This window comes from Akebia trifoliata, chromosome 1, assembly GCF_017979445.1.
Source record: "Akebia trifoliata isolate Shusen 1 chromosome 1, ASM1797944v1, whole genome shotgun sequence".
NCBI classification, from domain to species: domain Eukaryota; kingdom Viridiplantae; phylum Streptophyta; class Magnoliopsida; order Ranunculales; family Lardizabalaceae; genus Akebia; species Akebia trifoliata.
This window is the reverse complement of record NC_141375.1, coordinates 3,402,450-3,421,892: the sequence shown is the minus strand read 5'-3', so window position 1 is coordinate 3,421,892 and position 19,443 is coordinate 3,402,450. Positions and strand designations below refer to the sequence as shown.

At 33.7% G+C, this 19,443-nt stretch overlaps 2 protein-coding genes across 2 annotated transcripts; both read right to left on the bottom strand.

Annotated features, from left to right (window-relative positions):
* Positions 1–53: 53 nt before the first annotated feature.
* Positions 54–4,680, bottom strand: RPA1A (replication protein A 1A). Its single transcript, XM_086435100.1, has 2 exons — positions 3,880–4,680; positions 54–1,824 (listed from the first exon to the last, which is right to left on the bottom strand). Exons 1-2 carry the CDS (start codon positions 4,137–4,139, stop codon positions 210–212), a joined length of 1,875 nt encoding a protein of 624 aa, XP_086291226.1. The 5' UTR covers positions 4,140–4,680; the 3' UTR covers positions 54–209.
* A 2,764-nt stretch (positions 4,681–7,444) lies between these two features.
* Positions 7,445–12,289, bottom strand: ACL5 (S-adenosyl-L-methionine-dependent methyltransferases superfamily protein). Its single transcript, XM_086435087.1, has 10 exons — positions 12,074–12,289; positions 11,447–11,513; positions 11,249–11,343; positions 10,956–11,058; positions 10,359–10,447; positions 8,909–9,065; positions 8,738–8,813; positions 8,585–8,643; positions 7,915–8,051; positions 7,445–7,765 (listed from the first exon to the last, which is right to left on the bottom strand). Exons 1-10 carry the CDS (start codon positions 12,220–12,222, stop codon positions 7,687–7,689), a joined length of 1,011 nt encoding a protein of 336 aa, XP_086291213.1. The 5' UTR covers positions 12,223–12,289; the 3' UTR covers positions 7,445–7,686.
* Positions 12,290–19,443: the final 7,154 nt, after the last annotated feature.

Genomic DNA, 19,443 nt, shown 5'->3' with positions numbered 1-19,443 from the left:
AGCTCAATCAGTAACAAACAAATAAAGCAATAGATCTAAAATAGCAAAGGTGGTTAAAGAAGAATTACTTTGATTAAATCGGAGAAAAAAAAATGAAATCTGGATCAAAGCTGTACAGTTGAGGATCAACTGCAGTTAGTATTTGTTGATCAAGATTTACGAGTAACAAACATTTATTCGCCGAATTTCTTACAAAGAATTCATACCCTTTATAGAGAAGCCTTGGAAATCAAATCAAGTAGGTATCTGCTCTCTGAAGAAGGATTTACTTTCTCTGCCTTAGTAACAGTTATTTTCACTTTCTGCTCTTCACCATACATTTCTTCTTTGATTTTAAGCCTAAACAGAAACTGATTAAAAAGACTACGATTAATAATTTCTCCAAACCTATCATCGTCTTGTTCTTCGTATTTCAACCCGTACAACTCCTTCGCGGTGCAACCCAAGATCTCTTCTCCCGACTCTTGGAAAGCCGTTACCCAAGTCAGTCCGGAATGGTCTTGAACTTGAGCTTGAAGAAGATATCTGTAATCACAATCCTCAAACTCTTGATTGCACCTCTCACATTGCCATCTTGTGCTTCCTGACTTCACGACTTTCTTACAACACTGTCTATCTCCAATCATTAACGGGCAAGCCGTGTAACAGAAAGTATCTGTTTTGATGAATGATACCGATGCTTTTACTGTGACCCAATCAGGCTTATCTGCCCTCCCTAAACCTTCATCTTTAATCTGAGATACTGTTTTACGGATCTCGTTTCTTTGCCCTCCGGACATAATGTCCTTTGAGATTGACAGAGAAGCAGAGTTCTTCCCCTCTCTGTCAAACCAATCTTTCAAGCTTTGGGTTTCTGGGAAATCGGGATTTATAAAGAGTTGGCTTGCAGATATTGTCCCTATTGATTTCCCACTAAAGTCACTTACCTTCCCAGCTTTAACAGCTAAAACTGGAGAAAACCCAGAATCGAGCATCTCTTGCAACTCCCGCCCTTCTTTGTTGCAGAATTCCCCCCAAAGAGTTAGCTCGACACTCCGTCCTGATTGATCCTTCAGGTTCAGAATTCTTCTCTGAGTTTCCATACCGTTCTTTCTCAAAATAGGGACTGAAGGATTAACAGATGTTACAACACCAATAACATCCAGTACAGAATTGTTCTCTGTGTTCTCAACCTCGCAAATGGGTTTGAAGGAAAACTGTTGCTTTGGTATCGATCCATCTTCATCCGTACAAAGCTCCATCGTTGAGGTTGCTTCCAAGAATATCTCCCATTCATTTTTAAGATGGTTGAAGTTCTTCTGAGCAGGTTTTAAGCTTCCCTTCGATATCATATAGACTTTACCAACCTCAACAGAATCATAAAAGCGGTCAACGACAGCATTAAAGCAAGTAACTCGTATTTCTCCACCATCAGAGTCGAGAAGGTCAAAGGAGAAGACTTTCCCATCTCCCCTAGCATTGTTGTAGCGTCGTAGATCTCCTTTGGCAGTTACTCTTGCCTTGATTGCCCATCGTCCCTGATAAGGATTCAAGGCAGCAATCGGGATTATTCGAGCAGGAGCTTCATTCTTCACAATCGGCCCATGATTTCTATAATTCGGTGGAGGAGGTTGGTATGGAGGTTGAATGGTTGGGCGGAAGCTCTGAATTTTATTACCAGAATTTGGTGGAGCTGATTTATTACTAGAAATTCTCGGTGGATGTTCAGAGTTGTTATCAGACAAAGCTTTTTGAGAAGTTGAACCAGTGTCTGTCAACAATTTTGGGTTCCCAATGATCTCACAATCCGGGATTATAGTTTCCATGTTAAGTACAACAATAATCCTGCATAAACCACATGAGAATTAAAAAAGAAAACTCCATCAGCATTTCAAATGAAATAACACGGGAAATGGTTCAGTCTCAGCACATGCAACCCTTCCACTAAAAGCATGGTTCAAAATGCCTATCATTTGAACATTCAGATACAAAACATCCCTAGAATTAAATTTTCAAAATGTTTTGTTTTGTATTGGTATGTGTCGGAATGTTTCGACTGAAATATTTCGAAACAACCCAAAATTAAAAAAGAAAAAGAAAAAGAATATATTATATATATATAATATATATATATATATATATATGGGTCAGGATCACTTGACTCCTTTTTTTTTTTTTGAAAAGTATAATATATTGATCAGAAAGGGGAAATAAGAACAAAGAGGCCGAGAAAGCCTCAAATAAGAACAATAAGAAACGAAAAACAACATTAGTAATTACAAAATGAGTGCCATCTAAACACAAAATCATCAAATGTAGTCCCCGCAACTCTATATGCTGCTTTGACCAAAGGTATAACAAACCCAAGATCTCCAAAAAACTGCATGAGAACTGCTACTCTGATTCTTGAACACTCTGTTATTTCTTTCGTTCCAGATCCCCAAGCGATAGCTGAGGGGAGCAAAGCCCAAAGAATCCTTTTTCTGGAGTGGAAAACGTTACTAGTCCATTCTACTAACAACGAGGAGAACTTACGAGGAGGAACCCAATTCAAACCGAAGAGACCAAGGAATTTCGACCAAATATTATAAGAAAATGAGCAATGGATCAACATATGATCGACAGATTCCCCATCATTCATACAAAGAGGGCAACAATTGGGAATGATCCAACCCCGCACAATCAAATTATCCAACGTAAGGATCCTACCCAGATTAGCCAACCAAACAAAAAAAGATACTTTAGAGGGAACTAACCTGGACCAACTAATAGATCCCACTAGGGAACTCTCTGCGTAGGAGGTAAGCCAAACATAGAAAGATCTGACAGAGAACCTTGACTCCTAAGAATGACTCATGAAAAAAAACACATGATCCCAACCCTTTAAATGCAAAATCCAATGGTTGAGATTTATCCTCGGAATAAGTATCTCCGAGATTTGAGGTTTACCAGAATATTAATTCATGATAGTGTGCATCGACATGAAAAAATGAGCTATCTTAAAATAAATTGTTGTAGCCCTCTTCACAAACTTGTCCAATTTATGCCACAAAGATAACCAACTCTATTATCGAAAAAATAGGGAAACGGCCAACAATTTGGCACCAAATATCTGAGGTGCGGAAAGAGCAGCTGTGAGAAGCGGAAGAAAAACATTAAAAAAATGACAATTGTTCATGGAGCTTTCCACAGAAAGACCCCTGGCGTCTGGCAAACGGATCAGAAGTACAGGTACCTGGGAGCATACCAATGGAATGAACGAAATACGAACAGTGTTAATATGATCATAAATCTTAGGTTGTAACTTGATCATGAGCGAATTAGTTGATGTTGCATTCACGAAGTATGGAATGAGCCAAACATTGGGAACTACCTGGGGAGGAGTTGGGAACAAAAACAAGGAGAAGCGAGAACCACAATGGAATGAACATAGATAGAATAAGATCGATTACCAAAATGCCTTTCCAGATATTCCTCAGTGTCCTGGCTATCAGGAAGAAATCAAAGCATTTCTTGGGAACCTACAAGGTCAATTGTTTCCTTTTCTCTTTGATAGATGATCAGAACTTCATCAAACCTAAAATATGTATCATTAAAATGCTGATTTTATGAATGTATCAAATAATTCAAAATGCTTTAGTTCTATCAGTGAATACAAATGGTTTCTTTTTTCCTTTAACCGACACATTCACCCAAAACGCATTTAAATATATATATTTTTTAAATTTAATAGTAATTTTATCCATTTTAATTTTAATTTTTTTCAGTTACAATTATCCCGTTTCGAAGTAGACTTTAAGTGAGCTTGAGGTTTTTTATAGCCAACAGTCATGACTTGTTTCCACCAATTTGAGAAAAACTAGAAAATAATCAAATTGAGCTATAAACATCAGAACTTACTTGCGATTCTGCACAGTGCTGCAAATATAATCAATCAATTGAACCACAGAGCCCTTCTGAACTCCACCACTCTTCACCTTATCATTGAGTTGAGTCGCTAGCATTGCATGCTGAGTTGAAACCGAGTCAGATAAGAGAAGACGGTACCGATCATGTGAAGTTCCTATAAGCTTGATGTCCAAGATCTGGACAAGAGGCTTTAAGTTCACATCACCTCCATTTATAGCGGAGATTGCGTTATGCGTGAGATTTACAGGCATTTTGTTCGTCGACCTAAAAACCCTAAAAAGCTTCACTAAGAACTAAACTAAGATAATCTGAGAATCCTATGAAACGAAGAGAATGACAATCTAAATACGAATCCGTAAATTAATGAAATCTAGGGTACAGAAGCTCGACAAATCGAAACGAAAATTTGAATTTGAAAATCATTAACTTTAGAGATTAAAATTCCCTAAAAATTAGGAAGACCGTGAATTACAGCAATCTAGGGTTCTGAAGATCGACAAATCGAAATGAAACAAAGGAATTTGAAGATTATTAGCTCGAGGCATTAAAAATGATCTAAAATTAGGAAAAACAGGAAGATTGAATTAGAAATTTGATTGAAAACTACGGTTTCGAAGATCGAAAAACCGGTGAAATGAAGAGGAAATCGAAATGAGACTTACAGAGACAAAATTAAGAATCAAATCAAGAGAATACGAGATCGTAACGAAGAGAGCTTCACTGCTGCAGAGAGAAGAAAGTGTCGAAGCTTATTAGGGATTTTGAGAAATTTTAATGGCGGGGAGAATAAGAGGGAACCAACCGACTTTAGATAAAGACGAAACTGTCAACGGCACGGTTTTAAAACTCGGCATTCTCGTCTCATTCACCGAGTTGACACCACAGAGTCATCTCGTCTCACAGATATAACTGATGAACCATTGAACTCGGTTTATATTTTTTATCCAAAATACAAAAAAATTATAAATTTTGTATAAAATATGTCCGTTTAGGAGATCGTCCATCAATAAATTAAAATTTTATTTAAAAAATAAATATTTAAAAAATTTTGATTCACTCAAATAAACCTTATTAAATTATTGTCAAGGTCATATCAATTGTCTACCAAGACAAATAGCTAATGTTTTAGATGATTCATACATTGAATTATATTGAAAATCATATTTTGAATTGACCATCGTTTTAAAATTAGGTATCGAATCTTATCTTGTCTTGTCCCCCAAGAAATTGAGTTGACTGGTTTGAATCATCTTGCCTTGTATGATTTCAACAATTTAAATTGATTTAATATTATATAATTTCAATAATTACAAAATTTTCTTTATAAAATATATTAGGAGATGCTTTATAACAAAATCTATGTTTTATATTAATAATAAATATTTAAATCAAGAAAAAAATTTTAATTATTTTATAAAGACATAAGAGCAATTCCAAAGCTAGCTAACACCCTATTATACCTATACTCATAAATGGATCTTTTAGGTACTGTAAGTAGTAATTATGAATATTCATGTGATATGCCTTTAAAAAGATGGGTAACTAAGTGGGAATACCTTTTTCTGGTATCGAAAATGTCTAAGACCCAAAAAATGATAAGGGATGGGTCAGTTGGAGACACTATTTTTTTACTCCATCACCTAAAATAGTAATTGGGAGGGGATGGAAAGACGGATTAATATTGAAGTAATCTAAGGTTCTGAAGATCGACAAATTGGACTAGTCAACATATCCGTCACATTAACCTTATAGTTGGAGCTCAGACTAGTTTTGAAATTAGGATTTCAAGTGCATATATCTCATATTTAAAATAAGGGTTTTTTTTTTTTTTTACCACTCTTGAAAAATGATGTAAATATCTTGAGATGTAATTTTTCATCTTTTGATTAATTGTAGCCTTCTTTTTTCTTTATCATTAGTATTCTTGAGGCTAAATTTGTTAGATTATTTGATAATCTTCCAAAAGATAAAAAACATTTTACCTCTTTTTTCTTGATTTTCTCATTCAATTTTTCAATTTGTACCCAAAACTCTAAGTTGTTGACACAATTTTGCCCTCAACTTTTTCATCTCATTCTCCAAGGATAGGATCGATCTATTTCTTCTCCAACAACATTATTAAATTTAAATCAAGATGGATTATGTGATATACATAATTAATGCCATTATTTTGAGTTCACTAGTTAAACCATGAAGCGATAAGGTTATTAGGAGTTAGAGCACCCCCAATCGGTCTTCAAAACTTCAAATATAAAGATATATAGAGACCTCCAAACCTAATTCCAACTGGTCTTCATTTTAGAAGTTACCATCTCTATGTCACTATTTACATCTTCAAATATAGACGGGCAAGAAATTTTGCAGGGTCTCTCTAAATTATTATTCATCTTTTGTAAATACCTATTTTGTCCCTTTTTTTTTTTTCTTCATAAATGTCATTTTTGACCTTTTTTATGAAACATGTTTTAAATACCATTTTTACCTCAAAACCGATATCATTTTTAAGAGAATTAATAGTACTTAAATAATGAATACTGATCTAAAGAAAGGATTCAAAGTAGTTTGGAGGGAATCTCCATCTTCAAATTTGAAGAAGATGCCAATTCAATGGCAAAATTTAAAGATATGAGTTGGGAGATACTCTTAGGCAAGGTACATTTACTTTGTATTCTTTGAGAGTCATTAATCACCTCATTAAGGGGTGTTTATCTGACTCCCTCTATGTTTGTAAATGATGCATGAGCGCGAAATGCTCTATTGGACTCCTCCCTCTATGTTTACAAATCGTTACTTTCCAATTACAATATCGCAAATTTTTATAAATTAAAAAAAAAAACAAAAAAACAAACAAACAAACAAATGCTGAAACCATTGAAACCTACCTTTCACATGTCGTTCTTCGGAAAAAAAAAACAGTGAGTGTTATTTGGTTCCATCAAGATGTAGACCTTCTATGAGACTCTAGTGCCTCAAAAAATTGTATTTTTTTTTGTTGTTGTTGTAACAAGAGCTTGTGATTCATTCAATATCATATCGGTCGCTTATTTATCAAAATAGCTAGTGTACATTAGCTTGTGCAGCACACTATATACCCTATATTTGTGGAACACAATCACTGCAGTATTGAAGTAATCCCTATAGCATTGTGGTGATTGCTATTGCTTTCATACATGGAAATATTTGTTTCAATATGGAAACAATTGCTACACTATTTACATGATCACTTTTGTGTCGTAACGATCATTACAGTGTCATTGCAATCAATGCATTGTTGTAGTGATTGTTACACTACTATAATGACACTATTATAACGAGCACCTTATATCGTCTTCTTCAATAACTACTTAATGTCTTTTTCTCCCGATATCTATGTTTCCATCTAATGTTGCTTGAGTACTTGATAAGATTAACAGAAGATTTTGCTTCTACCTCTCTTTTTTATCTTTTTTTACTTTGTCATTAATCCTTTCATGTGGGATAATTCCATGCATCCAAAGATTGGGTAATCTTACCATCGTAAGATTCATTTGAGAGAGAGAGAGAGAGAGAACTCATATTTCATAAATTCAAATTTGCATGATAAACCATTAATGATGGAAATGCTCCATAAATTGTTCATATAAGACATAACTTTTTTTTTTTTTATATCTCTTGGAGTCCTATACCCCCACCACCTTAAGAAACAAACATATTGTTTAAACCAACTATCCCAAACATTTTCAACTTCTGAAAGATTGTCTTCTTTGGAGTAATACTTCTTATTTTTTGTTGCCAACCCTTCAGCAAGGGCCTTCAAATTCAAGCATGATAAGCCTTCCCATGTCCATGAAGGAACCTTGCATCTTCCTCAGTATACACATGTGTTTCATTCAACAACCTGTAATAGCAAGTAAATCAATTCTCTTGATTAGTACACATATTAGCTCACATAATACATACTTAATGTGTACACCATGCATGTTAATTTTTGCATAGGCCCTCTTAGAGGGATAAAAAAGAAGAAAGTAATAGAAGACGTAAACTTACGATCGATAGACACTCTTATTCATGGTGGTAGATGACAGGAAGGAGGCCCCATTGAGATAGAGTAATTCCCCATTGATTCTTTCCTCGATTCTACTATCAATTTGTTTTGCATCGAGAGAAAATGGTTGGTCGGAAGCCTGAATACATGTATATAAATACATCAATTGTTAATAACAACAATGAAATAGAATTCAATCTCGTTAAGACATGTGGAGATCTCAAGTGTTATGATAGATGTCGTGAATATGATCTATTGGTAGTTGATCGCTAGTGGTACTATATGCCAAGAACGTATTGTACATTTATAATTCACTAAAAGTTGACATGAATTCGAAGAATATGACTGATTCATTTAAACTCTTAATGGAAGGAAATTTGTTAATATAGCCATTATATAGTATCCTTGGAATGTACTGATTTTTGGTAACGATGATGTTCATGAAAAAAAATTACTCAATATATATAATTGGCTCGTCCAAAAGTTAGCCTTATAGATGCCATAAGCCCGTGTACACGTAGGGAGTGACTTGTACTCATTTCATTCGAGGATCGATACAAGTATTATTAAACCATGTAAAACCTATTGTGTTTCATTTCTTATATATATTGTTGGTTTTGTGGTTTAATATGGGTTTTGTCATTCATATTAACCACGCGAGTGGTTACTTACCATAACCCATCCCCACGTATCGGCAAATGATGGGACATGAGCCGTGTACGTGATCACATCTGCACAACCATGTACAAGGAGAGGTGTAAGTAATTTTTACAAGTAAAACTTACAACTTTAAATACTAAATATGGTATGGATGAGAAGACTCACACTTGAAAACATGTTTCAAGGTGTTGTATATGGATGAGAAGACCTCCTTGTGGGTCAGAATTCCAGCTGGTCCGGCCTGTATTCGGGGACAAGAGAAAGAAAAGAAGATCAATAACTATTAACTCAATAAAGAAAAAAAGAGGAAAATTTAAGAAATATAACAACACTTACTTGAGTGACAAAGATTCCATTGTGGTTGAGCTTGGGCTTGAGTATTTTCTCATAGAAGGATTTAGTGTAGAGCTGATAACAAGGCCCTCCTTCGACTGGATCTGCTAAATCTCCCACTATCACATCAAATTTCTCCTCCCTCCTTTCTAACTCGGCCCTTTAATTTAATATCAATATTTATCTAACTCAGTTATTATTTAAGAGAGAGAGAGAGATGGGTTGCATGGACCACATATCCATAAGGACAGCAATGCGGCACCCAAATACATGATTGGGTTGACATAGATGTAGATTATTACAAAACTTAAAGAGTTCTAAAAAGAATTACATTATTTACTAGTAGATATTTTTTTTTGAGTCGTGATAATATGACTTGTCAGGTGGCATACTTAATTGACTTTCTGATGTGACAAGTTCGGAACCATAGGTTTGTATGCGTTGGGATACACGATTGTACTTCCTCATAAAAAGTGTATCCTGAGAGAGCCATGTATCCCAAGGCGTACAGATCTACGGTTCTCAAACTTGTCCATGTCAAGTAGTCATATTATCAAGACTTTTTTTTTTTTTTGCTAAGTAATTTTTTACTACTATTAGATTTGGATATTAAATTTGGATATATGTATATATATATATATATATTTTAAAGTAATTTACTTCTAAACTATGAACTCTAAGAATGTGAGGAGTTATTTGGGCCAACATAGTAGTCCACATGGCCCAAATGAAGACCTTGGTTTAGATTCTACATGGTCATTCAATCCATGTAATCTTTTTCCACCGTACATTTAATAGAAACCCTTGATTTTTCTCTCAAATATATGTCATTTTCAAGTTCTTAATATAAGAAGGATATGTCATGTTTAATCTATTCAACTTCATCTTCAATTCATATTCTTCAACCTCTTGAAGAAAATCCTCAGAATTTTTGTTCAAATTCTATCATATCTAACTTTTCAAAAATCCTACCCTTATTTTATTTTTATTAGTCTCCGAAAATTTCTTGTTCTTAATGTTTTTCTATTTTTAATTTTTTTTTTTTTTTGTGGGGGGGGTTGGAGGAAGAGGGGGTGCCCAAGGTGTTCGGACCTCCTAGAACACCCGACTAATCTTTAGGGCACCTGCAATCCCCTTCCCCCACACGTACCAAGTAATTTCTAGGACAAATCCCTAAAGGTAGGCCTTAATATTGAGCACTCAATGTGATAGAATCTTAAGATTGACGAAAAGGGAAAAAAAAATTATCCTAGAGGTTTAGTTAAGATACTTGTCTTGGAGAGAACATCAAGAGTTAATTGTTAGGTAGAGATCGAAGTCATTTTCTATTAGTCTTCTAAAATAGAATGAGGTCAATGGTATCTCAAATAATATCCAAAACATAAAGGGGGCATATCTAAATTACCACTTTTTCCTATCACCATAGGTTTCAAAATCTAAAGTGATCTCTTACTTGGCGTCGTTAATAATTAGATGAAGCTTCTCGTCCTCAAACGCTTCCCAGTTCACCGTCAAATATCGACGGCAGAAATCAACAACCTCCTGAAAGAATTTCAACAAGATTATGACACGTGTCAAAAAACAGAAGTTCAAAATTACCCCTTTAAAGACCAATTTTTTTTTTAAGATCTGACAAAGTGAAAGGGTATTTTAGTCTACTTTGGTGTTCCCTTTTAGGGCTCAGATTCCAAAAAGAAAGCCACTTGGTCTAGATTAGAGGGAACTTGATGTGTGCTTCTCACTAGTACTTGTCTCCCCTGCTTCCATGATAAGATCTCTTAACCTAATGATCATGATGAAGACAAAAATCAAAAACCAATCTGATTGGTGATTTCTAGCCGTTCGATTTGATGATTTTCTATCACAGGCTTAGAACCCAGTGTGGATGATGTCCACGTAAAAAGGGTCAAATCCAACCGTTAAGAATCACCAATCAAGCTGATTTTTTTTGTGTAAATTCACAAATGATGGTGGACCAGTGGGACCCACTTGAAATGAAGGGTCAGGATCCTCTAATCAAAGGAAAAAAAATCTACCCTTTCATCCGTACCTGATCGATATCACACATTACAACTTTATCAATGTTTTTGTGTTTCAGAACTTCTCTTGCAGCTGATCCTTCACCCCCTCCCATTATAAAAACTGTTCTTGGGCTGAAATAATTACCAATAATTAGTTATAATTACCACGATTTAAAATCTTATTTCAAAAACATTTTGAGAAAATTTATAACAAAATTTCAAAATATTTTAGAGTGATCTTGAATCAATCCCCATAAACATTTTGAAATGGAGAATTATTAAATCCTTAAAAAAAAAATTAATTAAAAACCAAATAATTTACTTTGGATGACAAAGCAGAGCTGGATGAATCAAGCATTCATGATAAACAAATTCATCTGTTTCAGCACTTTGCATCTTCCCATCAATCACCAAAACCTAATTCCAAATCGAAAAAAAAAAAAAAAAAAAGATCAATATAATACCATAGAGAAAATAACACTGAATCATTCTCTAGATGAGTGAAAGAGAGAGAGAGAACCTTCCCAAAATGTTTTGTATCCAAAAGAGCTATGTCTTGGTACTCAGTAGTCCCACTATGAAGAGTACTGGAAAAATGAAAAATATCAAACTAATTTTTTAAATTCTTCAATAAATACAAATCTATCCAACCAAATAGTTAAATACAAATATGTACTTAGAATTTGTCCATTAATACAAATTATCCAACCAAATAAAGTCAAGAATATGATTGATGCCAATCAATTTGGTGAATTTTTGTCTAGTCATGTAGTCACTAATCATCATCAAAATTATATCCCAAAGATTTGTGATAATGAAATTTCATCTTTGAGATATTTGAGTTACTCAATATATGAATCCGATTTCATCGATCAATTCTATCTAAAGTTGTATATTCTGTAAGACACGCGCCTTCCTACCATGGTTTTAAATCTTGTCCAATATGTCTCTGTATTGTCCAACAACGAGATCGATTCGGAGAAGATTTAAAATCATGATTCATTTTTCTCATTGTTGAACGAGATGATTCAAAACGTATCCGAAAACTCGTCTGATTTGAGTTTTAAAGGAAACCAATTTGAGATAATATTCTTAAAAAATTAAGAAATAAGCAAAACATTGTTAAGAGTTGAAAATGCCTAGAAACCTGTTTAGAGCGAAAGACCATTTGAGATCTTCGTCGATCACCTCTTCATACCAACAACATTTCTTATGATTCTTTACAAGTATCTGATCATTCTGATTAAGATCATTAGAGAACCCATTTGAGTGATAGATCTCAACAGCTTCACCCATGTTTTCAAAACAAAATTAAGACCAAATAAGATAAATAGGAGAAAGAGAGAGAGAGAGAGAGAAGAAGTTGGGATGGATAGATGAGAAAGAGAGGTGTTCTTTATAGTGGGGGTTTGACTGCATGAGGGCTGCTGCGCAAAAATCTGAAGTGGGAAGGCGTGACTATGTGGGACCATTAATTCACACGCCAGTTCCCACGTAGAGGATTAGATTTGTAGATTTTCTTTGGATGTCTGTATCGACCGCACTGATTCATAAATCTATATCAATGATTTGTATGAGAGTCTGCTTTTGATTCTAAAATCTAATTCTCGTTAGTAATTCAATTTTGAAATTTAATACTATATTTGATTCAGATTATAGAAGTTTATTCTTTCATTAAAAGAATAGAATATTATATTTTTGTATTTTTGTATTTTTGTGTTGAAGTGATATTTTTGTCCAACAAGATTATGACTTTTGATTCTCAAGTCAATTCCCTAAATCTGTCAATCCCAAATCAAAATCTAGAATTAGAATCTAATAATCCAACTTAAATACTTGTCCCTTGATGTGTGGATCAATGTTTTAAAAATCGAACGATTGAACCGAGTTGGTCCACAACTAAAAGTTTTCATGAGTCGATCAAATGGATTAGTGATCCAACAGACCTGGCCGGGCTTCTAAAGGGATTGGACCTGATTTTTGGGTGATCTTAAACAAATGCGTAGCCCTTCATGTTTTGATATATATATTTGAAGGGTCGGTTCTAGTGATTCAGGAAGAACGACTCGTCAAAAACACATGATCTCATTCATATAAACATGAAATTCAACTATCAGGACTGATATATATCCAAATAACACAAAGATTAATGTTGGAGTAACTTCAGTGGAGGACACACAAGGACATCTTCACGAGGTGGCGTGCGTATGCCCGTAAATATGTTTTCTCCAAGATATGAGTAAAACGCATTTATGGATATGTGCCCACCACTACATCAAGGTATCTCCTGTTGAGGTCACTCCAGTACGACTCTAACACAAAATCTAGAGGATACTTATTTTGAGGACAAATCAGTACGTTAGATTTTATGTTTACATGATTGGGATCATGTGTCTTTTCCAAGAGTCAATAGATCCCAACCTATATTCGAAATACCCATGTTTTTAAATTGATGACATGCATACCTAAGCTCTCCACTTATAAATCAATGGAAAGAGTTTAGCTAGAATGACCTCAATTTACACTTTGTTAACATGTAGGTGCACACACAATCATAAATGATTTTTACTCGTATCTTGATGAAAAGCATCTATTTTTGTACATACCTCCACATCATTGAAGTGTGAATTGAGGTCAATGTCGAAGTCACTCCATCATTATTCTAATGGAAAATAAGTTAAATGTGCTCATCTTCAAACGTATTAAACAAAATACTAAGAGTGTTGATTTTCTAAACTTTTTATTCTTTTGCTAAGTTGGCATGGCTTATTTTCTAACTCAATCTGAAACAATAACTCAAAAACTCATTGACGTGACATGTGCAAGAACTACAGATTTTTTTCTCTTGGGATACACAACTGCACATGTTTTATGAGAATGAGCAGTGGTGTAACTCTAGAGAAAAAATATATGATTCTTGCATATGTCACGTTAGTGAATTTTTCAGTTAGAAAACCATTACACAAAGACTAATGATAATCTAATGCTCTTTTTTCAGACACCCCCTAACCTGATAGTTACAGAACCATAAATATTTTTCTCGTGTATCCTAAAACAAATGATCCACAGTTCTGTGATGGGGGCGTAAAGGTGCATCTGAAAAAAGAGTTTCAAATTATCACGACTCTAACAGAAATAGACTTACAACTAACTTAATAAGATTTGAATTGTTGGATCCACGTAGGTTGTCATTTACTTAATATTTCACTTTTGGGTTGAACCGATCAGTCTATTAGATAGAATAAGACCATCCGATCAGTCACTCTGGTCAATCATCAATCACATTTTTAAAAACATTAGCATCGATGCATCGGATTATCAAACATGAAAAAGTGGGCCACGAGGCTTGTCTTGAGAAGTCTGTATCAAATTCTTAGGTCATAATATTTAAGCTGAATTCTCATCAAATAAAACCCCTAAATTTAGCTGAATTTCTAAATTGGATGAGGCATGGTATTGAGGAGGAGGTGGGACCCGCCACCGTGTGAGGGAAACCTGTCGAGCGTGCTGAGATCCACTAAGTAAAATTGTGGAGAGTCCACTCTTTGTATCCTTCACCATCATAACACCATGTCTTTGCGTGCTTATGGTCTATTTTTTTGGAACTTGAAATTACTTAAATACCCCTTTATTTTATTGAAATAGTTATAAATAATTTTGTGATTTTGATTGAAAATCATACTAAAATATCTTGTCCACTAAATTCTTCATTGTAACTATAATATTTGATTATTCAATAATTTAGGGTTGAATGTGAGATTACAAGTCAAGGCCGAAAGTAAGTCGAAAAGAAGAAAAAAATTGGAAAATCCCCTAATGATGCTGTTCTCCAACGAAAAAAAATAAAAATAAAAACTTTTGGTTAGGTAAAATAATTTTTCAATCCTTATAATTTTTAATTTTAATGATAAGATTTGATGTAAATCATAGTAAATTGACTTAAAATAAAATTTTGCAATTAGTCAATGTTGAGTCATTCCTTTGCAAAGTAAAATAATTTTTTGTTGGTGTTTGGTTTACCTTGACTTGATAGAAAAAGGGTATAAAGACCATGTGAGGTCAAAGTGGAGTCTTCGTGGACTCATAGTGCGAGATGGAATAATAGGGAGCGTGTAATTTATCTCATATAAGATAGGAAAACATTCAAAACTTAGGTTATAAGGACAAAACTAATCCAATATTGTACAATGTGTTTTAAGGTACTCATGAGGGCTTTGGCCCAGAGCGAACCATATCGTACTGTTCGTGGTACTAAAACGTTACAAATAGTATTATTTTGACAAGTTTTTTATATTCATAATTTCTAAATTTTAAAATTCTATTATGAATCATCAATTTTGACACCTAATCACCCTTTGTTGACAATAAAACAATATTCATGTTTTGCTCACATTGAAACTACATCTTAAGAATTTCGAAAAAAGAATTTACAAAAAATTTAAAAAAAAAAAAAAATCATCGTAAAATTTGTTGTACACACAAATGAAAGGTGCCGACAACTAAATAATCAAAAATTGACAAATACGAGCACTTTTACTAGGTCGTAAGTGGGAAGTGTTTGCTATGATTACTTTTCATGTATCTCCTACACATACAATTTTCAAATATTATTTTAATAATTAAATCAAGTGGGCTTTTGGTTGGTTCAATTTTTTTTTTAAATAAATAATAACTTGGGGAAGTTTGCTTTAGCTTAAGTGAAGAAAGTGGTCATTAGCTTTCTTAAATTAAATATTTTATTTTTATTTTTATTTTTAATGTAGGTGAGAAGATGTAGTAATTTATTTAACTAATAACATAATGGGTGGTTTCGTCATTTTCCATTTGTAAGGGCGGCTTGCAATCATTTTCAGGCCTCACCTATTGAAAAGATTTCCCCACTTGTGTTTAATTACTCCACTAGTCAAAACTTTTTAGTCAGAGTGGGAAGACCTCTTTATAAAAGTCAGAGTGGGTAGACCTCTTTATAAAAGTCAAAACTTTTTCCAATCGTTTTCTTTAAAAGTCAAAGCACCTACCAAACAGGGTATAAGTAAAGAAGTAAATTTTTACTGTTCTAATTTCTTTGGACATCCCTTAAAGTTTTCAAATTAATGATATAATCTATTGACATGGGTCTTCTATGAGAGAATATTGGAATATGACTGAAATATCGTTGTCTTTAATCTCTTGTAAAATAGGGATGGCAACGGGGCGGGTTTAGGTCGGGTTTAGCTTAACCCAGCCCCAGCCCTGATTAATAATGTTTACCCTAACCTCGACTTGGGTCTAAATTTTTCTGAACCCACCCCTAATATTATTTTCTAAACCCCAACCACGCCTTGCCTAGCCCTTTAGCACAATTTTTTCTTTTTTCTCAATCAACTTGGGAAATCTCTAATTTTTAGTCTAAGTGAATCTTAATAAGATTGTAGAAGATGCACCCCAACTTTTACTTACTGAACCTAATTAAAATGAAAAATAACTTAGATAAGTAAAAGATGGGGTGGCAATATAAACTCTATTGAGGGGTATATATAGGTAGGGGTGGGTATATCAAAACCATTCCCATCCCGAATCTGATTCAGTTTTTAGTTTTTAATGCCAAAACTGTCCTGAAAACATTTAAAGGTGTGAAAATTCGACCCTATAGAGGTGGGTCGAAGCAGGGCAAAATTGTCATCCTTAGTATAAAATCTCAGTTTGATGTTTCTTTCATGGACAAGACTGATTTATCTCGGACAAGTCATCTCATCTTGTACGAGGTAAACTATTTACCTAGATTTACGATTATTTATTAATATATTTTATATAGATAATTATAAACTGAGGTAGATTAGAATATCATTAGTCATACGATCACTTTTTATTTAGATAATTAATATTTAAATTATAAAAAATAATTATTTAAAAAAATATATATAAAATCCTAGTTGAATCAATCGAGTTTTACAGACTCAATTGAAAGATTCAAATTATTGTTTGAATCAATTCGATTGTTTACAAGACAACATGTGAGATAATTCAAGAATGATGGCACGATGACTTGGGCAAATCATCTTCATCTCGAAAAAGATTTGAAAATATGGTCATGGGTTCAACTCAATATTAAAGAGGCGCGTTGTACATTAAACTAATTCTATACCTCCATAGGACCTACGAAAGAGGCCCTGATTGGGCTTGGGTTGATTTTTTGTGCTAAATTAAAAAAGATCAATTTTTAAAACAATTTGGAGCTGTCTGATATTTGCTTAATATCAAAATAGGATTCAATCTCCATTCTAGATTTTTTTTTTTTTTTTTTAAAGTAGTCCAATACAGAGACAAATTTGTCATTTGTAATATATTTTAGTTACTTTTGATTATAAAATCATACATCTAATTATATATAATATATGATTTTAAAATCTACTACGAGTTGAGTCGAGTTGGAATGCTAGAGTTTGGATTGTTAGATCGTAAGTCCTAACCCGAGGTGCCTATCTTTGTATACTAAAAGATCAAGGTTCCGGGTTAAGGGTCCAATGGGCTCAATTAACAGCAGTTGTCACAAAACCTTAGAAATCAAAGTTGAGTAAAATTGTGAAAAATATCTTGATGAGAAAGGGTTTATTAGATTAAAATTTGAAAATATTGTACTTTTTGGTGGAATATGTACCATCAAGGAAGTTTTTTGATAATTAAGGTTTCCATTAAGTATTTCTATATAGTTCCCAAAGTGCCTAGCTTTTGAAGAGACAAATTTGTAGGGGGGGCCATGGGACGGGACCACGTGTTTGTTAATCGTGTCAAGTGAGTGACGTAAGACCATACGTAAGAATGATAGAGGTTTAAATTCCATTATTTTAATTTTAATCCCATGGCAAGCGGATTAGCCTTGATAAGCTCCTTGGGAAGGGTAAGTAAAGTTTTGAAAACCCACGAAATAATGAATTTCAAGAGTGGGTGCATGTGACCGTGGGATGTCTCACTCACCTAAAGAGTGAGGATACCACGATAAGGAAAAAAAAAAAACAAATTAAAATAGAAATTTAATTTTCAATGTTGAATTTTAATTTTAAATTTTGGATTTTGATAACCATCATTTTCAACATCTACAATCAAACTTAGAAAGATTTTTTGATTTTTTGATTTTTTTTTTCCATGAAATCTAGAAGGTTGTGTTGTTGGATTGCTAATTAAACAATCCATATAGACCCAACGACGCTCCGTTAGTCTTATTGGATTCACAACAAACATATAAAGTAAGAGAGGTTTTTTAGAGTCACGATAAATCAACGCACGCACGCATTTGTACGTGGCAAGGGCATGCATGAAAAAAGAAGAGAGGTTCTCATGTGCCTTTGCCACGATTTATCATTAATCTTTTTTTGTAATAAATTGCAACAGATGGGTCTGCTCCGGTAAATGTTTATAAATTCAATATAGAACAATTCTATCGATTAACACAACAGAGGGTAGGTCTGGCATCCCAAGACCATTAAAATTTGCTATACTTTTATCTCATTCCCAAACCATTTCAATATTTATTGATAAGATAAATAAAGAACAAAGAGGAAGGTAGGTCGAGATGACCCTCCCAATAGAAAAGAAAAAACAAAAACCTAAAAACCACTAAGACATCTCAATGAACTTCCATTGGGACAATTAGTCCTCGCAAAATGAGCTCTCATTTTCATTGAATTTCCTATACTAGTCAAAATGCATACTCTTTTAATACCATCTCATCAACACATACTTTTAACATGGCACACACATTAAAAAGTGATTTAAATGCTTATTCCCAACTTGTATTTATTGCACTATATCCATGGGAGTGGATCCTCTCTAGTGCGTTTTCCCTGCAGTAACCACCTGTAGTGATAAATGACAATTGAAGGACGGCCACGTTACGTATCCACAATCCAAGGACAGCCACGTTACATATCCACAAAATCTTTTTCGTTAAAAAATTGGAGTCATGGACCATCCATCTGATTAAAAGAAAACCTTTTTTTTTTTTTTTTTTCAAATCTGATCTACACCATAATCCATTCAAGGTTGAGTTGTCTGTCTTTATTTTCAAGATGTCAATCTCTATTAATTAAAAGGGGCACTACTACAGTCTGCTCCCAAAATATAGACACTCATCTCTCATTGCCATCATTATCCTGTAACGCTTTTATTTTTTTCTTTGCAATCATATAAATAAAGCCCAAAATCCAATAAAGTATTTAGAATCAACTCAGTAAAGTTGTTCCAACACATGGTAAATAACATTTGAATGGAAAACAATGAAGTAAAACACCACCAAAACGAATTCTCTACCTACCCTACCTTACAAAAACTGGGTTCGCTTTCTTCAGTTAAACCTCTGGTAGGTAACATAGGTATGAAGATATTTGAATAAAAATCACTAGTTCATAGCAACTGTCCTACCTATACATATAAAGTAGTATTATATATTTGCTTCAGAATTTAAAATAAAAGAGATTGATCAACACACCTAGAGAACATTTCCAGGATGTCCAAGAAACAAACACAATCACACCCCAAAAC